The sequence below is a fragment of the Lampetra planeri genome, chromosome 22 (genome assembly GCF_965212315.1).
Source record: "Lampetra planeri chromosome 22, kcLamPlan1.2.h2, whole genome shotgun sequence".
Lineage (NCBI taxonomy): Eukaryota > Metazoa > Chordata > Hyperoartia > Petromyzontiformes > Petromyzontidae > Lampetra > Lampetra planeri.
The window spans coordinates 7,632,590-7,646,456 of NC_136128.1; the positions used below are offsets into that span (position 1 = coordinate 7,632,590).

A 13,867-nucleotide genomic window follows, 5' to 3' on the forward strand; every position below is an offset into this window, starting at 1 on the left:
ACGATTAGGTGCATTCAAGGCAATTAGCTCGGAGACAACCTTGCTCTATTGAAGCGTTACGGGACTTGAATAGTCGGATATTTGGAACAATTCGATGTTAGTGTTTTGAATTCATCAGTGTTGAGTAATGTGACGGTGAAGTTGTAGTAGGTAAAGAAAAGTCAAGCACTGTGATGTGCTATTGGCTTGTGCCACGTGTTTGGAATGATTTCCAACGTTTTGGACATCATGCCTAGGTTGAAAGATGCAAATATCTTACCTCAATTATGCTGCCCGTGATGAATAAGGTCGCAATTATTCGCAAGACTCCATGTCCAAATTTGCCAAGAAGATATAGTCCAAAATTACTGGTATTAAGACATCTTGCTAAGCGGTTCTCAGCAAATAACCAGGCATCTATTTCGTTTGTCTGTCCCTCCGCATTCATATAAAAATTACATTTTTAGACTTCCCGTTATCTATTCTTGGATTGAGCATTGGAAATTGTTAACATCCCTGTCAACCCCTTATGAGTGCCTGCATTATTACAGACCAATTCAGACCTCAATGTTCATCCTAAAAAGTCCCATCACAAGGGGGATACACACATATAGTCATATACTCACCACTAGTACACTAACCACGACATACCTGTCAACCCATTATCAGTGCCTACCTTATTACAGACCAATTCAGACCTTGGTCACCCCGTGCCCCTTATCATTCTCAAAGTTCATCTTACGAAGTCCCATCGCAAGGGAGAAACAAATATACAAACATTTATGGACACCTTTTTTTCACGTGGCAAACCTAATTGCCCGTGGGTTATCCCAGACTGGTCGTAGGATAACCGGCGACGTTTCAATAGCCCTTGTTCATGGCATTAAGGGCCATTGCCCGAAACGTTGTCTGTTTCTCCTTTGATAAGCTTTATATACGTAACGTGTTAAGTTGTCTTGTTGAGATTTTGGCAGTGAAGCAACGTGGCAATGTATGCAATGGTTTTCACTTTCATTTGGAATACTCTGCATTGAAGAGCCACGGCTACTTATTCGCATGGTAACCGCATACATGTCAACCCCTTATCAGGGGCAACTTATTACAGCCCGATTCAGACCTTATTGGTAACCCCGTGCCCTTATAAATCTCAAAGTTCATCCTACAAAGCCCCATCACAAGGAAGAAACGGCTGTACGCCGTATGGACCTGAAAACTCAATATCCCTGTACAAGAATACTGGGTAAACCGTGATGGGTTGACACGCAATGTAACTGTGTACTGGTTTTAATGTTTTATTTGGGGTATCATCAGTCTGCAACAGTCGCCACCAGAGCCGGTTAATTGCCATTTCCAAGCCTAGTGCAGTCGTTCAAAGGTCAGCCAGCGATTCCCAAATCCAGTGTTGACGACGTCATCACGTCAAGTAAAAGTTCGCGGATTCTCATCACGCAAAGGACGCGGTGACGTCATCACGCACTCTTAAGCGATGTCGTCACCGCAATAACCGCCGCTCGACAGGAACTCCAAACCAAACCCGTGCGCGGTGACGTCACCCCGCCAGATTCCACTCCGCCGATTGACGTCGGCGCCCGACGCGAGACGCCCGCGCCAACGTGTTGACGTCACGCCGACCAGATCGCCTTTCTATTGGACACCCGATCCCATCCCGCCGCGCGTGACGTCACCGCGTAAGGTCTGTGCCGGTGACGTCACGCCCTAACGGCTCGAGCGCGCGGCCGCGGCGCCAAATCACCCGGCCATTCCGGCTGCCCCTCAACGACGTCACCGCGCAACCGGTACGCGGTGACGTCATCGAACCAAAACAGCCAATCGGGACATCGTCGCTACGCGGTCACGTCATCACGCACGCCGACGTGATTACGTCACGTCGCGCGAACGCGTTCCCCCTCCCCCCCCACCACCATCACGACGAGCGGCGGCGTTTCCCGGGGTCGGAGAAGCGGACTCGCTTCCCCATTTTATCCGTCCGCTCGCGGGCCACGCCGTGAGGAGGGAAAGGCGGCAAAGTCGGGGAGAGGATTGTCCTCAGGGGGCTGTGCGTGCGCGCCCGCCCGTGACTGTCGAGCAAAACGCTAGGGCAGCGGGAGAACGAGCACGACGGCCGACCCCAGCTCACCCCCGCGTCCTCCCCGCGAAGGCGTCATGTATCAAGAGCCCGAAGGTTCGATTCGCTTGGCCCTTACATCGCCTATAATGCTACGTCGGTTGTTCGCGTTACGAACGTGTTTGTGATGAGAGCGATTGTAGGTTTGTGAGGGGAAGTTGTTGTGTTTGTCGTTGTGCGCGGTGCGCTGGGCCCGGTTTCCTCGACTAGACTTTAACCGGGTCTCGCTTAATTTAATTGTCTCCTTATTTTCATATAAAAAGATATATACGTATGTATATTGACGTGGTGAATAACAAAACTAAATAAAGCCGCCAAAGGTGGTGGATTAATCACCGTGGCCGGTTAAAGTACACGGAGATTCGCTCCGGTAGCGTGAGGAGGAGACTTAGCGGGGAAAGCCTGCGCTAGGCCCTCACTGCCTGGCACGGCCATCGCGGTCACAATGTTAAATAATCTTAAATGGGTTTTAATTTCATCTTTATGGCTGCTAATACCCCGTTCTTGTGTACTGCTCGACTAATAAACACGTTCTCGTTGTAATCTGATACACCGCCACCAGTTTTTATTGTTGTGGCTTGTGGCCCCCCCACTCCTCGTGTGCTCATGATGCTCGTAATTGTTCCTTGGTGTCCTTTATTTAACGAGGTCAGAGCCCTTCGAGATCATTATCATTCTTTTTAAACTCGCTCTTTCCTCAACAATTCTTAAAATTGAAATGATTAAACGTCCGCACGGTTAGCATCCGCGATTTAGCGTGTACACAGTTTCGGAGATTTTTGGGATAATATTGTGTATGTTGATTTACAGTCTTGGATTCTTTGAATTTGGTATGTGCCCATGTGATGGGATAAACATTATTTTCTTTCTTGCAAGCATAATTCTTTGATCATACACGTGTCCTGATAAGATATATTGGTACAATGTAATTTGTTAAATGTTAGCCCACAGTGATGCAGTTTTGGTTCACAGTTCAAATACATGCGGAGGTGTTTTCCTTTTACCATACAGCTTGTAGTAGTTTCTATATTTTGCTTTAGACCGGTCAGCTGGCATTCCGAGAGTTAAATAACTTAAGATGCAGTGCGTAATGCCACCAGCAACATGTATCCTCAAAATATGTTAATTGGCAGTTATAAAATACATGCTGGGTCCCTCGTGTTTTTGTTTACCTATTTACAAATAATGAACACTAATTCTTATATATATAATTATATATTTTAGGATGCCACCGAAAATAAGTTAAATTACCTGCTTATGGATCTCCCTTGCTGTTCTCCTTGTACTGCCAACTTATCCTTTACCGTATACGCTGCTGTGATGGACATTTGAGTAGGTTGTTGCGTTAAACATCGGTGTCGCCGAAAACTCCTACAATAGATCGTGACTGACGGTAATTGATGTGGCATTCTTGAAAATGCGAATGCAGGACTGGTACTCGGTGGACAGGTATAGGTAAAGATCGGCTTCTGTTCTGCCAGGATTCAAATGAACTTGACTTGAGCGGCCAATATGGTTCTTTAAGAAGCAAATGAGCTCCACGGTGGTCCCAAGACTTTGTGTGAAGCACATTATGAGGCTTTCACAAGGCAAACAACAGGATTTGCCCCCTCTGCCAATGAAGCTATTTGGTTGTGATCTAAAATAGATAGTCTCTACAGCACATCTCTCAAGCAGTTCTTTGTGAGTACAGGCTTGTCAAAGGCTGGTTTAAGCCTTGCTAAGGCCAGCGAATGCTTCCTGTGGCGTCTGATTTAGAGATAACAGGTATTTTAGGAATGCATTGCCCCAGTTTTAATTTACTCAAATAATCCACTTCTCTATTGTGTTGGAAAACGAAATGGGAACTTTGCGACTGTAATTTAAGTGAAAAAATGTCCACTCCATTTACATGACACGTGCAAATATATGCTAATACGATTTTCCTTCATCATTTTGGAAAATTCAGATACAGTACTGCCAGTGGGGGAACTAAATATTTCATGGTTCTCAGAGCAAAGTAGTTTGTTTTACTTAAGTCTGCATTGAAAAGTATTCCACGTGTGGTCTTTGTGGTTTTAACCAGTGAGGTTGTTGGTGTCCGGAAGGGATTATGTACCTTCACAAGTTGTTGCTAATATTCAGGACAAGACTTTAATTGCACTATCTATGTATTGGTTTCCATGTCCACAATCAACGTGACAGCTTAAGTGACTTGGATGATTAACTCTAAAGGCTTAATGCATCGCATTTCATTATTTTGATACATTTCAAAATAACCTAATGTGACATTTACTTTTGTAAACAAAGTAAATTTACATTTGTAGTTGTGTAGTTACATTATTTCCTGGGGGTTTCTTCCACTCAAGATCAAACACTGTTTAAAGAGTAATCAGTTTCAGTAATGTATTGATAGTTTAAAGACGGATCCTTTAAGTGGAAGATTGTTGGGGAGGGGGTCACGTGATAACGTTTTAAATCACAAGATGACACACATTTTCAATAGTTGCTGTAGATGCTCAGACATGAGCAGCAATTTGCATCCTTGGGCAAAAAATAAACTTAAGAATTATTCTTTGGCAGATGTTTAGAAGCCCTTTTGAAAATTGATATTCTTGTTTGTGGCTACCTGCCGTGGAAACACGAGGGTTGGGATGTCATCAGAAACCCCGTTTAGCATATGTTGTCAAATACATTTAAGTTACTTTCTAAGAGTATGCTCTTTAGAAATAATTGGTAAGTCAATAAATGCAATTTGCACAATGTTATGTAACAGGGATCTTCGAGGTTGGTGTGTATTTTTTAGCCAACGATGAATTTCAACGGGGAGTATTCATTCAACACAAGTCGTTATGTGGGCAGTGTAACATCTATGGATGCCTACAGTTGGCATGATACGGCAGATATTAGACGTGGGCGCACAGGTAAGAATAGGAATTGACCAATGTTGCGTGATGAGTTATGTAACAAGCACTTGTGTAAATCCTAGATATTTTATGGATGGTGAGGAAGTAATAAAAATGGCACGAAGGAAGTGAGATAACAAAAAAGCCACCCTTGGTCAATCCACTGCTGAATGAAGTCTTCATGGGGGGTCAAGGAAATTGTTCTCGTCATATTTCACCACATTGGACAGTATGGTTTGGTCTAGACTGTCCGAAAGACTGCTTCAGATATCATCACTCTTATTAGCCATGTTGTAGTGCACAAATTATTGCACCACCTCCCCCCAAGGCCTGATAATGATGAAGTTAGAATTACATGAAATTTACAACCCTTTGTCGATCCACTGTTGGTTGACCGCTTCCCTATGCCAAATTAGTAATTGGGGTTGATTGACCATGCTTCACCCTGCTGGTCAGTGCAGGTTGGTGATGTTAACTGTGGCCAGGAATCAAATTCGGGTTTCCGAGTTCATAGTGCATTCAGATCAACATCGTGCCACTACACCAGCACGTATATGCTGTAAGTACGCTTAATGCTGCATGTCATATTCTAAAACCATGTATTGTGTATGGTTATTGATCATATTGGCTAACAAAAGTGTGAGGAGGTAAGCTTCCTATTTGGTACCCTCAGATATGAAAGAGTCGCGTGATAATTAGTATTTATTTTATTGACTTGACTCTTGATGCTTTCTGCATGGAATGAAAGTTATGTCAGTGCTTTTTGAGAAAAAAATCTTGAGTGGTTTTTAAGTTCACCTATTGTCAGGCCTTTAAGCTCAAATTGGGCAGATATGTATCCCCTTATTTAGGATCCATATCTGGTGTTTACAGTTGCCTGTATTGCGTCCATTATAATCTCAAAGGTGACTCACACGAACTGGCTTCATCGGTTGACCTACATTCACAGTTGGTTTTGAAGCTAAATAAAGGAACCGTAAATTTCCCACACATGGCGATTTTGCAGAGTGGTTCTTGTTTTTTTTACGCTGACCTTTAAATGATAAATAACAACAACTTAAAGAGGAAAAGTTATTTTGAATTTATCCTTTTAGGCTAAGGTAAATCTCTCCCTCACATGGAAAAAAACCCAACCCTTGTAGTTATCATGATTGATGGATTGCTTATCACAATGGTTGCCAATCGTTTGAATTGGTGTTTCGTTGCTGAGCTTTTTTGGAAAGTAACATGCATGTTAGGTGTCATTTTCACTGTCTGAAACTAGTCTGCTAGCCCTAACTATAACCCTTATTGAATGTTGTGGACACTGTAGTTCTATGTTAAGCCTTCAAGTGGACTCAGCGATTTGTCTGACCACGAAGACTTAGTTTTACTCTGAGGGAGAGTACAATTGACTAACATTTTCGTACATGCATGTTTGAATTTGTGAGCACGAAAAAATAATTGTCTATCCCCTCGTTATTCACGAACTTGCTATCCGTGATTTTGGCTATCCGCGAATCGCATGTGTAACGACTGCAGAGAGAGGAAAACTGATGAGATGAAGTTATGAGAGAGAAATGTGAGAAAGTGATGAGATATTATGATGCTATGCATCATAATAATTTAAGGTAAGTTCATTTATAAACTATTCGTTAATACTTTCATATTTGTTTTTATTGGAGCCAATATTTTTTGTGCTATGATAATTATCATGCATTTAATATCTTATTAACGTATTTATTTAAAGTAATATTATCTGCGAAATTTGCTATATACGAGTGTTTCCGGAACGTAGCCCTCACAAATAACCAGGGAATACTATAATGAAACGTTGCTGGATTATTAAAAATAAAGCTTTTTGGGTGGGCTGAATGACAGCTTTCATGTTTTTAATAAACCTACCCTGCAGCTAGCTGTTGGCATACATGTACAATGAAATTAATAAACATAATATCAGAGACAGCATTCGCACTGTAATTAGAGCAGGTGCTTGAAATCTCAATTGACCACTCTGTCGAGAAACAGTCAACCATTTAAAAGGCCATTATTGAGCTTTCTTTACATTCTGATGCAGGACCTATAAAAAATCTCCCATTTGCAAAAGTCTTATTTCAACGATGCTTAATGATTACACACTGCCAACAAGTGTTGATAACAAATCAACACAGCGCAGGAAAGCAAAGGTGCCTTATATTGCAATCAGAAAATAGGGTAAAGCACGACAGTAGCTCCTGCTTGCCCTGGAAAGCAGCCATCCCAGAGTCCCCGGATGCAATTTTTTTTTGGCATGACATCGACCGTGGCAGGCAATGGTTGACACGTCTGATTACATCGGCACATACCCAACGTGCCTGTAGTACACTCTGCTGTTTATAGATGCCCTCTTACAACCCAGCACTGGCTTGCAGATTGTTCTCAACATTTGGCTGGGAAAAACCACTTGGCTGTCTGTGAAAAGGGGGGGGGGGCTTTGTGTAGCATTGTGTTTATCATATTAGTTTATGTGCCATCCATGGCGGAGCCGTGCAGCCTTGCGCGGACGCATCCATAGAGCGCCAACACGAAGGGTTCTAAGGACCACAATGCATGGTGAAGAAAGCGGCGCCTAACAAAAGACAAACGCGCCGGGCACAATCCGCGATTTTACGGTTAGGTTTTTTCGCGTGCATTTCGTCCATCGGCCCATCGATGTTTATGTTTTGTGTGTGTGTTTGCGGAGGGCATCTCAAGAGACCTCATCCTTAAATTATCCCCCTCGTAAATTATCCCATGTGCCGTAGAACCCACGCGACAAACGTTTAGGCGCGAAGCATTCCTTCGCCTTAATTTGGATTTGGCTGGATACACTGATGTGAGGCACCTCTGGAAAGCTGTACATTGCTTGAGATTTTTGCGTTCATATTTGTATTTTGTGTGACCCTTGCTTTCAGTGTATTTATTGCGTGGTATGTTTTACGAGTCGGGCAGTATATAATGGTCTGGCTGGCATGTGCTACTCAAATGTATTTCCCATTTATTTGTTTGGTTTTTGTGTCGGCGGCAAGGAGACATTTGTGGTCAGCTTTGTTTATGAAGGGTAATGAAATCGTTCAATGTTTGCTTAATAATAAGCTTACAACGACGTATAGATTTAAAATGTGTTATTGCACTCATGATACATTGATCCAATAATGCATGCAAGAATCGATTCTTTTTTATTTGAATATGGCAAAGGTAATGGCTTCACATGGCCCCTGCAGCCAGGGAAAGTGCTACATTTCCTATATTAGTAAAAAAAATATTTAATCAAATCATGAGGAAGAACATGTGTTTCAGTTCCACTAAATATATCATTTTCAATCGGTGATACAAATACATCTAAATTGGTGTTATATTTACCCACTTTCTCACTGGTTTGCAGAATGTTCCATCTTTGTCAATGTGCATTGTTTGTAAATTTTTATTATTGATGTAAATGTGCTAACTGCTGTTATTGCGTGCTACCAGCAGCCCCGGCGATGCCACCCACAACGCCACCGGTGTTTCAGGCCCCCCTGAGGCCGGGCTTTGGCACTGTGGGCAAGCCCATCCAACTCAGGGCCAACTACTTCGAGGTGGACATCCCGAAGATGGACCTGCTCCACTACGACATCGATATCAAGCCTGAGAAGTGTCCACGCAGGGTCAACCGGTGAGCGTCACCCACCAGTGCAGTGACTCGCAAGGGGAAATTATGAGTTGTTCTTCGATAAAGTCTGCAGGGCAGACACTATCTCACCTTAAACCACTTACGGTACTAGGTCAATCGATCAGCTGTGGGGAAAGGTCCCTGTTTAATAAGGAGCGGTTAAGGGTGGTAAACTAAACATTGTTTAACGTTCATAAAAATACAATGCGATCTTTGTAGATGTTGCTGCACCTCTCCTCAGGTGTTTAAATTTTCACGTGAAAATGAAATTTTTATATTGGTCCTTTGGCATCCATGCTGATTACTAGGAAATAATGTCACGTCTTTTGTTAAATCATAAAATCAAGACGTGCATGCTGCTTTCCAGGAATGAGTAATTGTTTTTCTGAGAATTGTGGCAGTCAATTTTTAGTTCACATGTGCTGTGCTCAAATATTTTTACGTTAGATTATGCTGGAAGCAGCCAAATAATCTTAACGTAAATTGCATGGGAAAATCATAAAATGAAGTGGTGCTTTGCTTTATCATGCTGCTGGGTAGTTGGGAGAGGATTTCTAATTTAATTGTGAAGCACTGCTTTAATTTTAAATAAGTGCTATTTTTATGTAGCTGCTGCACTATTATACATGCAGTTCCGTGTCACTGCTCGCTTTCAGGCAGCTTGTTTGACGTGCTGGTCAAAGAATTCCTATGTGGAATTCGCATTGTATGTGCTTAGTTGCAATAATGAATTATGTACAGTTCTTTATCAATCTACTTGTCGATTAAGGTATCCCCGTGGGTTGTTTTGATCATACTTTTGTAGTGTCAGTGATTCGGAGACGAGGTTTGTAGGAGGCACCTTTATTAACAACACATTCACGGTCTCGTCTACACACCCTCTACCGCCGCTTAGCCGAGCCTGTACACAACACTAGCCGTCTAACACTGACGGTGCTGACTGAGACGGCCAGCAACTATCCTATCTAGCGAAGACGGCAGCGATGACGAGACGAGTCTAAACTCAGAACCGGCAGCCTCGAGCTCCCGATCTCGGCTCCTTTTATCTTACCAGCGCGGCCTGGCCCCGCCCAGGCCGTGCCCTGGCCGCGCCTCCCTTCTCGAACCCACGAGCAGGTTCCAGGGGCCTCCATGACCCTTTCCCTAGTTCCTCCGCCCTGCCCACACCCGCTCACCTGCGTGTGTACTGTCCGTCCACCACAGTTGCCGCTGCTGTCCACCAGCCGGCACTATTACACGACATTCGTCATGTTAGTCTGCATATTGGTCAAGGGAAGGCCCAAGACCGGTTCAAATAACAATCATCACCAGGTTTCTAAATCTCAGGTCGCCTGGCTTTTGGAGCACTGGCTGACTACAGCAATGTCCACCTCCACTGCACTCTGATTTGTGACTTTTAGCAATGTTTTTGGGGGATTTTTTTTATCTACAACAATGGTCTTCTGTAGGGTGCTCGACACCGTATTTATATTAACAGGCATGTAGATGATTACAAATGTTTAAGTCTAACACAAACCACCTGAATTTGATTGCAATGCCGAGCAGCAGGATTGTTTAGACAGTGCCAATTCAATGACCATAGATATAATATCGCATATATTGAGTTCCTCACTTGATTACCAAAGGCCATGGAGGGTTCTTTGATGTGTTCATATCAACAAAGGTGACATGACAACACACCATTTAAGTTTATTCTCTATTTGAAGCACTCGCTGATTGAACTGCGAGTGTTGTGATTGACATTAATTCACTGGAGCACAGCTGAGTGTGCTCAGATGGAGCCCCTCTCCCCTATACCAGTGATCCTTATCCAAGGATCACTGGTATAGAGCCCATTCAACATTGGCAAGTGCCTTTTCCTTTTAGAGGTATATTATGAATGTTAAAGATCCTGCAGTACTCTTCGCTAATGAGAGCGCGCTGCTGGGATAATGAACAGGAGTCATTATTTGTCTTTTAATTTTGAACGGACATTTAAATCGATGGAAAGCAAGAAAATATCTAAACATTTCACGGTTGTAAACATTTTTACTACTGCGTTTTGTTGTAGTCATTCTGGAGTTTAATGTATTTGTTGTGAACCGTATTGTTTGAGTTGCATTATGGAGTGGAAGAATTTCGTAACAGGCAGTCAACGGTCATTATTCATGTGGGAGTGTTGAGGGCATGTTGACTGTGTGTCTTGTGCTCTAGGAATAGTAAACTATTCCGAGGCAAACAGCTGGTAGCACTTGAAATGCCAGCAATAGTTATATTATTGAAATGGGCATTTTTTTCCCCCTTTTTTTTCTTAGAAAGAAGGTCTGGTACTGCGTATAGCCTGGAAAAACAGAGCTGCTACCAAGTACCGTTGGAAATAGAGTCACGTGTATTTCGAGGGATATATGTGCGAGTTGTGAGTGCTGGCGTGCTTCATGTATGCACCTTCCTAGCTGCTTAGCCTCCCATTTACTTGGATTCCTCTCCTGGCATGCCTGTGGTTTTGGCAGTTGGCAATATGTACCAGTTGCAGGTTTCCCATAGGCCCTCTGAAAATGCACACCCGGTTACTGTGTCTCAATAGCAGTGGTTGGGAGGGGAGTTGGCTGAACACGGTGCTTGCTTCATGACAGCATCTAGTGCCGTGCAGACCTTTCATCACTCATAGCCCTTTGTCAGTCCATTGCTGGATCAGGGCCTTCCCACACTGTTGGTTACGGAGGTTGCCCGTGCTTTACACTGGCCAGTGCAGATTGGTGAAGGGCAGGATGGGAGTGCCCAAGAGAGGTTCAGATGCACACCACTGCACTCGCCACCATCGTTAGCCGTGGCCCAGAAATTAGATTGCATGTCACCATGTTCATTCTGCAATTTGCAAACCGCTGCCCACCACAGGGGTATCATTTTATGCCGCTGGGTATAATAGAACATCGGCTCATATTTCATGAATTACCCTCAACGTTGCTTTACCAGTACGGTTGAACAGTTTTTGTTTGGTGGAGTTTCAAATTTTCACCACTTTGTGTATATAAAAAATAAAACCCCATTATGTGGAACCATCTGAAGCCCAGTCGCCAATATCCACAACACTGTCTGAAAACCACGTAGGGAACCCCAGGGCGAACGCCACCGTCTTTTGACCGGTCGTTGCGCAGCGGTGTGATGAGCATCGTGCTTGCCATGTTCACCTGCAGGGAGGTGGTGGAGCACATGGTGCAGCACTTCAAACACAAGATATTCGGCGATCGGAAGCCCGTGTTTGATGGAAGGAAGAACCTCTACACGGTCACGCCCTTGCCAATTGGAAGAGACCGGGTAAGCGATTTCCATCCACACATTTGCATGAGCACCATTCCGCATGTGATGACTAATCATATTCATCCTTCAGAATTCAATGCCACATTCATAAAAATGCACTGAACCTTACGTGCAAGAATCAATGTAAATCTATATTCAGAAGTTGCGTTTGTCTCCCAGAGTCCAGGGCATGTAGAGTCTTTAGGATATCACAACGCAGATTAGTAGTCTTTTCATGTTTTTTGTTCCATGGTTACATTGTGTATGTATATATAGATTGCATGCACAAGCACCCACGTTGTATACCAAGTAAGGGATGAATGCATGAAACGCTATACATAATGCCATTTATACCTGAAAGCCTTTAATGAGTCTGAAGACTTTCAGGAGTGTCCTGCATTGGGGAGTTTGGTTGATTTTTTTGAGGAGTGTTTTATATACAATGTTACGTAATGATTCTTAATGTTCATTGTTCGAGGCCAGGCTAAGACGCAGAATTTTTCGGGTTTGGTGGTACATTTCAATGCTTGCAGACAGTTTTGAGAGGGACATCGCCACAAGGAACCACCTTGTTATGCAAATAGAATAATGTGGTAATGTTTAATTAAGGCTGATGGGTTGAACGAAACTGCATTGCGAAGCATCACAAATAAGATGTAAATATGAGAATCAGTTCGCTAATCAAATATTTACACCAGCTCGTGACATTTCATCAACTAGCTTTGAGGGGTGTAATTGTAGTGGGAGCACTGTCGACAGCAATGATACTGATGGATGATGATGATGGTCAATGCAGGTGGAGCTGGAGGTAACGTTGCCTGGGGAGGGCAAGGAGCGCGTCTTCAAGGTGACCATCAAATGGATGGCCAACGTGAGCCTGCAGCTGCTGCATGAGGCTCTGAGTGGCCGTCTTGCACAGATCCCATACGAGTCCATCCAGGGCCTGGACGTGGTCATGAGGCATCTTCCTTCCATGCGGTGAGAAGTCATGCGAGGTGTAGATTTACCGCGCGAGTTTTGTGAGTAGGCCAAATTACATTGCCTCATTGTAATACATTTGAAGAAAAAAATATGGAGCCTTAATTTTGGCATGAATAACCTATTAACAGGAATTTCAAACCATTTTTTGAGGATTCTAGATTTGAAGTTTTTCGTGACTGCAAGGATCCATACTCTTTGTTTTTTTCGGTCAAGTCACGTAGGTAGAAAAATAAAATTAATTAAAATGAAAACAAATAATTTAATAATAATAATAATAAACAAAGTACTTTTTTAAGGATCCACATGGTTTCCCAGTTATGTATTGTAGCAAATAACTTTTACCACTGGGTATCACGCAATGGTCAAATACAGTTTAATACATTAAGTTGATTATAGTGATAATAACCTACCATGTGTGAAAAGGAACCCTGGTTCATGTCTAAAATAAGTAAGTTCTTGACAAATTTTGCGGCATTTTAACTAATTTTGTGTTAATATTTTGTGAACAATCTACAATAATGATAATCCGTTTTCTTTATGAAAGATTTTCAGGAATCAGTGTCCATGGTGACGACCTCACTGTTGCAAATCTGAAGGTTACGAATCATTCCGTTACATATTTTTAAAATAAAACTATTCATGACTAAAATTACATATACGTATGTATGTTGAACTTTTATCGCAACGTTCACTTCACATATAAAGTTAAATACAAGGGCAGCGAGATAGAGAGAGAGGTGTTGAGGTTTCACGAATGAGCAGTGGAATGAGCGCGTCCTGTGACGTGGAGCGTGGTGGAGAGCGAGCGAGCGACTGGCCCCGCCCCCATTTGTCGCGTTGCAGCATTCCTTGCGACCGAGCGCGACATGTCCGTGAACCGCTCGGATGCCTGTGGTCGGCACCGGCAAGGCGAGAGGCATGCAAGCAATGGCGCCAAAACCTAATAAAACCACAGCGAGCGTACATGTCAAC

General features: G+C 43.2%; 1 protein-coding gene across 5 annotated transcripts in view; it reads left to right on the forward strand.

The window, feature by feature from the left end:
* The first annotated feature begins 1,870 nt into the window (after positions 1-1,870).
* LOC144724966 (protein argonaute-2-like) overlaps positions 1,871-13,867 on the forward strand; it is a 35,700-nt gene continuing 23,703 nt past the window's right edge. For 4 of the 5 annotated variants that reach the window (XM_078604324.1, XM_078604325.1, XM_078604327.1 and 1 more), the window contains exons 1-4: positions 1,871-2,161; positions 8,458-8,641; positions 11,812-11,932; positions 12,711-12,892. In XM_078604324.1, coding sequence (XP_078460450.1) covers positions 2,143-2,161; positions 8,458-8,641; positions 11,812-11,932; positions 12,711-12,892 — 506 coding nt within the window. In that variant the 5' untranslated portion in view covers positions 1,871-2,142. The remainder of the gene's footprint in view (positions 2,162-8,457; positions 8,642-11,811; positions 11,933-12,710; positions 12,893-13,867) is intronic. The other variant, XM_078604326.1, reaches the window with a different exon arrangement.